Here is a 12,746-nt window from a genome sequence, read left to right on the forward strand (position 1 = left end):
TCCATATTGAGACTAAATATAATTATTAGATATGCAGGCGAAATGGAAAAGTGACTTTATGTGTCCCTGAACAAATATTTGATTCCTTCAAAGCCCTCACCCCACCACAAGAGACTAACTAGGGAGGCCAGAGAGAGTTATCACTGAGCCACATAAATTCACAAGTTAATAAGTAAAATGCACTTCTTCCTCTCCTTTCCTCTCCTTGTTTCTGCAGTCAAATAGTTCTTTATAAATCTGAAGCAAGAACTCACAGTGATGAAAACCTGGTCCCTTTCATATGTATATTAAATACATATAAATAAATTTATTTTTAATATAAATCATGCATCACTTACTGATAGGATAAGTTCTATGAGACACATTGTTAGATAGTTTCATGGTTGTGTGAACACCATAGAGTGTATTTACATAAAGTGAGAGGGTCACGATGTCACTAGGTGATAAAGTCTTAAGGGACCACCATTGCATATGTGGTCTGTAGTTAACTGAAACTTTGTTAGGCAGTACATGACTGTAATTTACATGGAGTACATTGTCAATAAGAGCACAGGCTTTTTCCCTATTGGTAATTGATAGCTATTAAAACAAGGTTGAAGAATGCCATTCAGACTTTTATCACTTGAAAAAAGAATTCAAGATTATTATCCCCTCACATTTCTGTTGTAAAAATGGCTTTTACTTCCCTTTCTTCTTTTACCAAAATCTTTTGAGAACCTGTCACAGTTCCTTAGATCATATAAACTTATGTACCTCCTTCTTACAATGGATAATAAAAAAATGAAAGATTTTCTTTTATAAGGTCCAATGTAATTCTTTTTGTAAAAGTCATGTACAGGAAAATATTGATTCTGTTATTAGAAAGCATCATTTCACCAGAAGGCACCAATATTTTCTTCCTTCCTTCCTTCCTTCCTTTTTTCTTTTTTTTTTTCAGAATTAAAGAGTATGAAGATGCTGTCAGTTTCTTCACCTGGGCTCTTAAACTTAACCCACATTTTCTGGATGCTCTTGTTGGTCGGGGGAATTCCTACATGGAATATGGACATGATGAAGCTACCAAGCAAGCACAGAAGGATTTTCTGAAAGCATTGCATTTTAATCCATCATGTATAAAAGCCAGAATCAGTCTATGCTATAACTTGCAGGTAATATTATATAATAACAACTTAACCACTGACAAATTGTTTGGACAGGATAAAGAATATATTTGGCTCATTACTTGTGATGGGGATAAAGGCAATTTCTTTGGTTATGAACATTGACCTTTCCCTTACTTTAATATGCAGAACAGCCGTAGGGTGCAGGGGTTTGTTTAGGGTACAGGGGGCCTGCCTGGAAGAGCCTTGGAACCTGAAATGCTAGTCAGAAGAGGATCCTTGGAACTTGAGTTTCTTTAATGTTTGAACCCCTCCCTACTCTTATAAATAGCTTTTAAAACTTACCAGATGAATTTCACATATGAAATTCATCTCTAGTTTATATCTTGGCTCCATAGGTTTTGTCCTATTGAATTATTGAAAAAATAAATAAGTAAAGGAGATAAACAATGTATGAAAGTTTTGAAGAGGATTCCAGCTGTGCAAGGGGTCAGATGATTTATAGGGACTTCTGGAGTCAGTCGTCTTCCAAATGGCAGTGGACTAGGCCTTGCTGGGAAGATCTGGACAGGCACTTGTCCCTCCAGCAGGGAGGAAGGGTGCTACACTGTGGGGAGCCATGCAGGTCTCCACACATAGTTTCTATGACACTCTGGCCTGTCCTGTGCACTGAAATTTCACAACTCACTCAGTGATTTTCAATAATAAGAGATGCAGGGACATTTTTGGAATAGAGTAAAAAATGTGCTATATTTTCCGTGAGAAGGAACTGAGCAATTGTACGTCTTCTTTTTATCTCCTTTAATATTCAAAAGATTTTAAGTAATGGAAAAAGACTGTGTTCAAATTATTATAATCTGTAGATATCTCTGTTAATAATATGCCCCTAAAGTTTGCTGCTTTTTCATTCATAAACACACAATTTTGACTGATCTAAGGCTGATAACTTTGGAGGTGTTTGGGATTGTTGGCTATAGTGAGGTATTCTCCAGAATTTATTAATAGGGAATTAAGATTGCCTTCTGAGAGTTAAACATAAAATTAGCCATTACTGGATCACATTAGAATTTGTAAAGCGATGAGGTGACTGCAAAGCAGCTAGAGCTGAAGATATCCAGCGGCATGTGTCAGCATCATGGTTCACTGCATTTAGCAGGTGTTTACTGCATACCTGATACAGGCAGGAACTGCATTAGCCTAGGGATACAGCAGCGAGAAAGATATGCTGGTTTCTTCTGAGAGAGTTTACTTCCTATTGGAGAGACAGGCACTAATAATCAATTGTATGAATAATGATTTGATTATAATCATGATAAGTGCTACAAAGACAAGCAACGGTCTTTAGTCCAGGGGAACCTAGGTTTGTTTGAGGAGTGTGGAGGCTTTCTGAAGAATTAGCATTTGTGTGCTGAGATGTGAAAGATTAGTAACTATTCAGAAGTAGGGGTTGGGCTAGGGTGTAGTGTTCCAGACTGAGGGAGCAGCCCATTGGAAAGCTTTGAAAGAAAGAGATGGAGGGTTCAAGGGGTAAGATGTTATGGGCAAAGGGAGAGTGGTTTGAGATGAGGCTAGAAAATTAAATAAGGGCTGGTGGTGAAGATCTTGATGTCCAGTTAAAAATGTGACCAGCACTAATTAGAGAAGTGACATTGAAGATTTGCATTTTATGAAGACCTCACTGCAAAAGGATTGAAAAGCACATCTGTATAAAGGATTGAGTCAAGAAATGAAAGACTGATTAGAGAGAGTTTTAGGGCCACATGAGTACTGTCCAGGGGAAAGAGTAACAATTTATTCAACAGATACTTACATATTCCTTTAGTGTTTGCCTACCAGGGGGGATATATAAGGGAGCACAACAGTTGCTGTGAGGAACAGATGACAGATAAGAGTCTGCAGTTTAATATTCCAATAATCTATTCTCAATTTGCCCACTTCCTTGTTTAGTAAATGAACTTTTGATGACAATATGGATTTCCAAGTGGTTTATGCAGAGAGAAAAGATTTGCCTATCAAAAAGCAAGGTTGGGCTGGGGATGTGGCTCAAGTGGTAGCGCGCTTGCCTGGCATGCATGGGGCGCTGGGTTAGATCCTCAGCACCACATAAAAAAAAGTAAAATAAAATAAAATAAAGATGTTGTATCCACGAAAAACTAAAAAAAATAAATATTAAAAAAATTCTCTCTCTCTCTCTCTCAAAAAAAAAAAATCAAGGTCTATTTCCTTTAGTAGGGGCATTTCTTCTTAGCTTTCTGTGATAATTGCTTGGCTCAGCTTGGTGTTAGTCTCTGAGATTCAGACAGGTTAGCTTTTTGAGCCCATGAAAAAAATGACAGAGCTGGACTATGCCAAATTCATTAACTCACTTAATGAGGTGTTTGGAAACTGGTCTTCTCTAGGACATACTTTGACATCCTATTTAAGGTGCCTCTCCTGACCATTTTCCTGTTTTTTCCACTTGGTGCTAAGTTTGGTATACACCACACAAGCTTAGTAAAGTTATGAACATTTTTCTTGGAATATGTATAATGGTCCTAAAATTCCAGATGCTGTTCAATTTATCAAAATATGTTTTATCTATTTATGAAACACATATTGATTTTACTTTATATATCATGCTTATGTTATATAACTGGAATTCAGTGCTAAGCAAATAAACATAATCCCTGCCTATGTGTTTGGAACTCAATGTAAACTGTTCAGCAATTGTTAGACTCATTGGTGTTTCACATGGTGTCCATGGTTTAATGTTGCCTCAAATTGGTATAAGAGGTGACTCTCTAATTGAACTTATTTTATTTAATTAAAATTTCACCATAAATACTCAGAGGTAATTAGTCAATGGAATGCACTCACAGTATAGTCTACCTTCTTGTTTAACATATCTTAGATTTGGTACCATATGCCCTTTAGTAGTATCACATGCCATAGATTTTGGGTGAGGTAGAATCATAAGCATTTGTCATGTTATAGACTATTTCTTATTTCATGAAATCAAAAAATTATTTTAGGCCCAAGGAAAATTCCAGAAAGCTTGGAATCATTTTACTATTGCCATAGAAGTTGATCCAAAGAGCTACCTGGCCTATGAAGGAAGAGCTGTGGTTTGTCTTCAGATGGGTAATAATTTTGCTGCCATGCAGGATATTAATGTTGCCATAAAGGTAAAAATCTACTTAGATTATGTTATTATTAGCATAAATTAACACCATTAATGAAACGGTCCAAGAAAGAACTTCTCTGTTACCTTTTTAAAGTGACTTGTGGAAAAAATATTATTTTTGGAGGAAACAATTTTTTTTTCTTGAGTAGTTCGCAGGGTTGAGAGTTATTATGACTTGAGATTTTGTAATCTAAATGCATTTAAAATGAAAAAATAAACTAATTCCTGACAAACATTGATTCTTCTTAGTAAATGCAACTTGTAAGTTTCATAGGACATGAACATTATCTTGTAATACAAAATGAATGTAAAACATAAAACAATGTTCTAGGTCTGAAGGAACTAAAGAACTAAAGAAAGAGTAAGGTAAATCCCCAGATTTTTCCTGTAGAGAAATTTCAAATAAAAATCTCCTATTTTGAATCTAGTGACAGAAATTCTTCTTTTCTTCTAGCTTTTGAATTTGGTTTCTGTAGATTTGGGTGAATGTCCTAAGGTTTGAGATGAGAAAAAGGAAAGAATTTATAGATAAGTACTACTGCAGAGGACAAATAAGTGTGTTAACTATTCAATTTAATTTCTCTCTAGTTCAACATAGGTAAACAGATAAGTTTTCCCTCTGCAGCTATTCCTTGGCAAGAAACTTAGTAAAGCACCAAGATTATTTGCTTTATTGCAACCAAATCAACAAAGTGTTGACACCGAACCAATTTCATACCAAGTCCTTTCTCAAAATATTTGCTCTAATGGGGTTTTACCTACACTATAAAATTACTTGTTTCCCACAAGTAGATTTCATAATGTTCATTTCTGCGACATGAAATAAGAAATAAATACTATTCCCAGATGCTAAAGACTCTCACTATCATGTTGCAGATCAATACCACAGCAGAGTTCATAACAAATCGTGGTGTGATTCATGAGTTTATGGGCCAAAAACAGAATGCAATAAAAGACTACCAAGCAGCAATTGCTTTAGACCCCAAGTACTCACTGGCTTACTTTAATGCCGGAAATATCTACTTTCACCACAGGCAGTTTTCTCAGGTAATGTGAGTTTTCCTGAATATTTTCTTTTGGACAATAAATACTTTCTTTGTTATATATAGTTTGACATTGCAATCTTTACATCTCAAACTAATAAATGATTAGCTTTTCTTTAAAAACATAGCGTTCTCTTTCATAACAATGTTTATAATTATCCATTATATGTTTACACCTATATGGATTCATTCTCCTTAGTTTCATCAAATATTCGATGCTTGTCCAGAAACATTTTTTTTTTTTTCCCTGAGTGTCAGACTTCCTTTGTTATGTTCACTGTCACCAGCTTTCAGCCTGGAACCTTCTATTCTCCTCTATTTCCACCTCCACTTGGATGTCCTTCAAGACCCTCTTGATGGAGCTGCTAACTCAGCTTAGCTTATACCTTAAATTTTATCAGTGAGCATATGATTGGGAGGAAGGAGGCTTGGATTGTAGTTCTGGTTTTGTGTGACCCCTTAATCTCTTTTGGCCTCATTTCCTAATGCTTAAAATGAAGGGATTAGGATATTAGATGATGTTTTCTTAAAACTTATTTATTTGAATTATAATGCATTTACATGATTCAAACTCTTGCCTTTCTGATTGTTTATTTTTTTTATCTATAATTACTCTTTTATCTAATAAACTGAAGACAAACAGAACAAAAGAGTAAGTTAACTTATTGTCACCCTTTATTTATATTGTGAAAATTTATTTAAATTATGTCTTTTTTTTCCCCTGAGTATTGTTTTGGCAGTATCTCACATATTTTGGTCTATAATTATTTTTAACTTGAGTAAAATACACACCACATAAAGTTAACTTTCTTAACTATTTTAAGTTTATAGCTCAGAAGTATTAAATATATCCTGTAATGCTTTTATTAATTAATGTTTTCCTAAAAATTTGCACCTGCAACTTTTACTTCCTCTTTGACTAAAGAGTAAATTAACTGGACATTTATTCACATAGAAGAGTTTTAATAGTCTCTATATGTCTTTATGTGTATTTTAAAGGTGTCTTAATCTATAATCTATAATCTATTTTCCATGTTTTTTTTTTAGTTTTCAGAGTTTTTCTAAAAACAAGAGGGCTTATAGATTTCCTCTAGTGATTGCCTTTATAAAAATAACTTTAATACCCTCATTTCTTTACTTATTTAATTCCTTTACTTGGAACAACAACAAAAACATTACCTTGTAACCTCCTCGTCCTCATTAACATAAGAGCATAAATCAATAACCCTAATCTTAAAAAAAAAAAAAAAAAAAGAAAGAAAGAAAGGAAATGAACACAGGCCCTCACAGCCCGCTCAGGCAAGCTCCTCCATTCCTTCACGGCCATTCTTAGTTGAAGTCTTTGGTATGCCATCTGTCTGTCGGTTTCTAATTCACCTCACAGGCTCTCGGCAATCCTCTCCACCTGAGCCTCTGCCCCCACTGCTCCTCTGACAGTGTTCTTGCCTCCCCTGTCAGGGACCTCCTCCATCCTCCTCTTACCTGACTTCTCAGCAGCATTTGACCCAGGACACTTTTCCCTTCCTAAAGCTCTTTTGTCTCGGGGTGACACCATTCTATCCTGTCTTTCTCCCTACCATTTTGGCTGGCTGCTTCCCTCCTCAGTCTGCTTTTCTGGCCCCTCTTTGCTTCTTTTCTGAGTTGGTGATACACCAGGGCTTGCTCCTGCCTCACTTCTCTCTACACTTGTTTTTGCAGATCCATCTCTAATATCCTCACTATAATAAGATCCTAAGATCTTTAGGGGTAGGAACCATACTCAGAGAGTCCATTTCTTCCCATGATTTATGCCTCCACCTTTTTTCTCATATTTATCTCCTGTTGTTAAAAGTGGATATTTTATAAGTGCCTTAGAGCCCCAAATGATTTGATTTCTATGCCCCCTATCTCCAGTCCAGCTTTCTTTGAATAAATCCTCTCTCAATTCAAGATGTCATCTGAGTCCAACAAAGTCAACTATCACTGTCTCTTTCTCATCTCATTTCCTTTATCTAGCCAGCCATCTAATCTTTTCCATTTAACTTCTTAATTTCTTTTCTTTCCTCCTAAATATGTCCCTTTTGTTCCATTTCTACTGCCATTGCTCTTACTTTTTCTCAAGTTAGAGGTCATGGCCTTGACAGCTGTTACCCCTGTGATTGGCCAGTGGACCTCAGTGGGGAAGCTAGATGCTGAGGCAGAGTTATGGAAGGTAGAATTCTGTAAGGTGTGGATGAGGTTGTCCTCACTCAGATTTCAGTCAAGCTGGGAGACTAGTGTTTCCCAGGCAGAAATGCCAAGGTCAATTGCCTTAAATGTTGCTAATCTCATCACCCTCCCGCTGAGTTCTAAAAATGTTCTTTAGCATTGTAAAGTTAGTAAATGAGATGAAGACAAACAAAATGCCCAGGGTGATTTCTGGTTTCTGTATATGCTTCCATCTGCATGAAAGGATGATCATTACCTTTCAAATTTATTTCTTTGATAACTCTATGGACCATTCCATACAAAATTATTTGTTTAGATCCAAAGTGTAGCTTGAACTTTAAAATCTTTAAAAAGTATAACTCTATTTCCCCCACATTGCAGACACATTAACTGGGCAATATTTCATCTAAAATATTTTCCATCTTCAGTCTTGATGCATTGGATGTGTGAGTTTAAGAGTGCACACACATCTAGGGTCAAGCAGGCTTTGAGGATAGCTATTCAGCCATGCCCCCATGCTCTGGCCTCTTTGTGGAGAAGAGGGCCTCTACGCCCTTTCCCTTCCAACCACTCACCCTTGTTTCTGACTGTATTGGAAGGTTTAGGCTCAAAAGAAAGTGTCCCTCAAAAGATCACATGGTGAGGGCGGTGGCACTGGGGTTGTCGTTCAGTGGTAGAGCGTTTGCCTTGCACACATGAGGCACTGGGTTCAATCCTCAGCACCACATAAAAATAAATAAATAAAATAAAGATATTATGTCCACCTACAAATAAAAATATATTTAAAAAGATCATATAGGGCTGGGGTTGTAGTTCAGTGGTAGACCACTTGCCTAGCATGTGTGAGGCACTGGGTTCGACCTCAGCACCACATAAAAATAAAGGTCCATTATGCCCATCTACAACTAAAATAAATATATTTTTTTAAAAAAATCACATAACTTCCAGAGGGTTAACGCATGTATGTGAGCTAACTTCTCTTTTCTTTAACTAGAGTCTTAATGTTTTAAAACCCTATTCAAATGGGCTACTTGCATGAATTATGAACTACAGGTGAATTAAAAAATAATCAGATCTGCTTTCTAATTAATTAATTACATACATATGAGAACGTCAAAATAATTGTTAAAAAATCAAGACCTATAATTGCTTTAGCCTTTAATTGTTTTATACTCCTATACTTCTGATAACCTCATTAAATTTATATGTTTTCGATCTTCTAAGTAATATGTTTTGGAAGCTATAATAAAAAGTTTACATTTTTTGAAGTTAGGTGCACTCTGGTGTTTTACTGATGAGTTCTTTCCTTTTAGCCAAGATAGGCATTTACTTCTATATGATGGAAGTCATGCTCTTGTGATGTATTATTGTGCAGCCTTTATTGATCATTTATTGGTGAATTAAAATGAAGCCTAAGTTACTTTATGAAGAAAGTAAAGCTCGAAGTCATCCCCTACCTCATTTCTGATGACTGTCCAATGCAGCCAGAGCCTTCTCTTCAGGAGTGAATCCTCTTCAATGTCTTCCCAGATGTCCCCATCAAAACAGATCCTTAAATTGCATTTAACTATAGCATACAATAGGTGCCATCCAGAGCATAGAAATGCCTAGGGAGAAAGTAAGAAAGTAACTGCAATTGTGATCCAATTGTCTTTCAAAAGTCGGAGGAAACTACTTTCATGGAGAATTTCCTGAAGACTGTTATCTCTTCATTTATAGACATCAGAAGAAAACCGATATATCAGTAATAATTGATTGCATCTTCACTACATTATGGATATTGTTCTCAGTACATTACCTATTAACTCACTTCATCCTTTCAACATCAATGTTGTCAGTGAGTTTTTTAAAAAAAAATTTGTAGTCTTTGTTTTATAGATGAAGAAATTAATGCAAATAGAGCTTTAGTAACTCACCCAAGGTGGAGGCAGAATTTGAACCCAACAATCTGGCTCCCTGGTCTAAGCTGCCACTACCATGTGACCAGTATTTATATCACCCAGGATGGAAGTGAACTGAGGATTGGTCCTGGGAAACAGAGGGAAATAGTTCAGTGAAGGAGATGGGAGAAAATGATCAGAGAGGTGGACCAGGGAGAGCCCATCCTTAGGATAGAGAGGATTTTAAGAAGGAAGGAGATATGAAGACTGTTTATGTCACAGAAATGCCTTGGGAGAAAGTAACTGGAAAGTGTCCTTTAGATTTGAGAACATCTACAGCCTCAGGAGGACTACAACATAGGAAATAGGAGGAGGCCAACAGAAGGTTGGTTGTGGTGGGTTGGGAAAAAATAGAATAAAAAGTAATTGGAGAGAATAAACTAAGTTATGGAAAGTGATTTTCCCTTGAGGGTGAATTTTAAAGTAGGAACCCAATTTTCATCCATCAGTGAGTTAGAAGAAATTCCTAATTTGAGTAGCAGGGTATCTAGGCAGCATCTCAAGCTATGTATGGTTAAAAAAAATATCCCATATTATATATCAATACACTATTAAAACAAAATATAAAGAATTACTAGGAATATGATCATACGCTCAGATTCATAGCCATGTCAAAATGCTATGGAAGCTACTTAGTATTTCAGTTTTGGATCCTACCTCTTTGCAGGCTTGTAGCAACTAGAAGTCATAATGAGGTTAAAATAAAAGTAATGACAGTTTTTTTTTTTTGGGGGGGGTGCATAATAGATCTGTAAGTTGGAAGACACAGTTTAGTAAGAAACAAAACAAGTTCCATCCACAGGAAGAACTGGATTTCTAAAGGGAAAGTTAGAGAGAAACTGGATGAGGTGAAGTGATTTGTTTGAACAATTTTGATTGGAGCTGATAGTTACGCAAGTTGTTTTGAACAAATTTAATGGGAGCTGAAGTTCTTTTCATACGTTAAGCTATTCTTGATGGATTGCTAGGGGGCTCTTGGGGGGGTATGATTTGTAAGCAGTAAGTCTTTTAAAGCAGTCAGCAAGTCAACAGACATTCTGTGATTGGGAACTGTTGCAATCTTTGGTCTTGCAAGCTCATTCTTTCCAGACAAAGTTAACTTCCAATAGCTGGAAGTTGAAGATTGAGGAATTTGTATCCATGAGGTAAACCAGAGCCTCTCAAATGGAGTCTCTGAGACTCACACAAGAAGTTTTGCTGTTTCTTGAGCAAACTGCAGCCTTCTTAATTTTTATTGACCTTCCAAGTCAATGATGAATTGTGAATAATCTAGAGTTTCTGATTTTCTCAACAAGATGTTTTTTTTCCTTTTCTTCTTTATAATTTTTCATAGTATAACTGAAATTTTAAATCAAAAGTTTAAACCTTCTTTGAAAATTCATTTCTCTGGTCAGCTCTTACTATGCTTTTATATGTAAAATGTTACTGGCTTAATTTGTATTTATTTTATCTTCTTGTTTGGTCTTTTTCAATTTACTTTTTACCATTTGTAGCTGCTGTTGTTTTGTATATGGATATGAGATTTGGGTGCCAGGTAGTGGGGGCATTTCTCCCAGTAAGGAGAAATATTTTATCATTGACATTATTTAGAATTCCCAATATATGGTGTTATGGTTTGGATCTTAAATGTCTCCTACGGCTCAAAGGCTAAAGGCTTTGTCACCATCCTGTGGCACTACTGGGATATGGTGAAATCTTTTGGAGGTGGGGCCTAGTGGAAGGAGGTTAGGTCATTGGGGGTGTGCCTTTAAAGGGGATACTGGAACCCCTATCCCTTCCTCTCTCTGTTTCCCAGCTGCCATGAGGTGAGCAGCCTCCTCAGCCATAGGCTCCCACCATGATGTTGTTATGCCACATGCCATCACAGGTCCAGAGCAACAGGGCCAGCAGGGACTGAAACCTTAGAAACTGTGAACCAAAATAAATCCTTCCTCCCTTTGAGTTGATTATCTTAGGTATTTTGTCATAGAGACAGAAAACCACCTTTTGGTTTTGTTATTTATTTTTATGTTCTCTATAGTCAATGCACCAATATATCTGGGATGAAATACTTCCACTGCCTACTTGGTAGATGACTTGTCTTAATTTTAAATTAAAAATAAAAGTGATTCACATTTTTGGACAGCTACCAATTAAAGTACATTCATTCTACTTGTTTTTACATTTTATAGGCCAATGACTACTTCTCAAAGGCTTTAAAGTTTGATCCAGAAGATGATCATGCTCTCATGAATCGAGCTATCACAAATACAATATTAAATAAATATGAAGAAGCAGAAGAAGATTTTGCTTGTGCTGTTGAACATTGTCCATTTTGGGCTGCAGTATATTTCAACAGAGCACATTTATACTGCTGTTTGGAGAAGTATGAACTAGCTGAGGAAGAACTGAGTAAAGGTATATTTTTTTTTTGTAAGATTATAGCTGTTAATGTGTTTGTTTTTATACTAAAAAAAATCAGGTCTATTTGTCTAGATGAATGTACATAAGAATCAATATGTTTAGATGTCATTTTTAATGTAATCAATATAGATTCCTTTAGGTAATAACTTAAAGTTTTGTTAAAGTCACATATAGAGAGTTATTAGGAAATCCATATATAAACAATGCCAACCTTTTGAAGAAAGTCATTGTACTGTGGTCCCCTAAATTTGCTTTCTTATGAAGATTAAAAATTTTTAAATTTTTTTAGTTGTAGATGGACACAATATCTTTATTTTTATTTATTTATTTATTTTTTATATGGTGCCGAGGATCAAACCCAGGGCCTCATGCATGCAAGGCAAGCTCTCTACCACTGAACTACAATCCCAGCCCAAAGATTGAATATTTTTAATTTAACTGAATTTCACATTTAAAGAAAAATGTTATCAAATGAATTATATCAAAATTCTCATAAAATTTTAGTTTTAAATATGGAGCTAGTTTGAGTGCACAAATCTTGAATGTATTTTCTTTTGCAGCTCTGTCTTTGAAGCCTAATGACACTCTAGCATATCACCTCAGAGCAAAAGTTCGTGGTAAAATAGGTCTGATTGAGCAAGCTATGGCTGACTACAACCAAGCACTTGATCTTGAAGACGCATGTGCCTTACATACATGATTACATAGACTACTATGGTTTCTACAGTCATTTACATAGCAGTTCTTTCTGAAACTGAAATGTGTTTTTTGTTTAGAAGTTTAAACTGCCTTTGTTATGTATTATTATGCTTACTCTTCTATAAACCTTTAATGCATTTTAGCAAAATGTTCATGCTGTACATTAATTATAAACTTTAAATCATTTTCTGCATACTCAGAATATCTCAAG

At 35.7% G+C, this 12,746-nt stretch overlaps 1 protein-coding gene across 1 annotated transcript in view; it reads left to right on the forward strand.

Annotated features, from left to right (window-relative positions):
* The window catches only part of Ttc6 (tetratricopeptide repeat domain 6), a 204,786-nt gene extending 192,250 nt beyond the window's left edge, over positions 1-12,536 (forward strand). Inside the window, exons 27-31 of the mRNA XM_071607402.1 lie at positions 938-1,148; positions 4,112-4,264; positions 5,140-5,310; positions 11,605-11,830; positions 12,397-12,536. Coding sequence (XP_071463503.1) covers positions 938-1,148; positions 4,112-4,264; positions 5,140-5,310; positions 11,605-11,830; positions 12,397-12,536 — 901 coding nt within the window. The remainder of the gene's footprint in view (positions 1-937; positions 1,149-4,111; positions 4,265-5,139; positions 5,311-11,604; positions 11,831-12,396) is intronic.
* Positions 12,537-12,746: the final 210 nt, after the last annotated feature.

This window comes from Marmota flaviventris, chromosome 2 (assembly GCF_047511675.1).
Source record: "Marmota flaviventris isolate mMarFla1 chromosome 2, mMarFla1.hap1, whole genome shotgun sequence".
NCBI classification, from domain to species: Eukaryota; Metazoa; Chordata; class Mammalia; order Rodentia; family Sciuridae; genus Marmota; species Marmota flaviventris.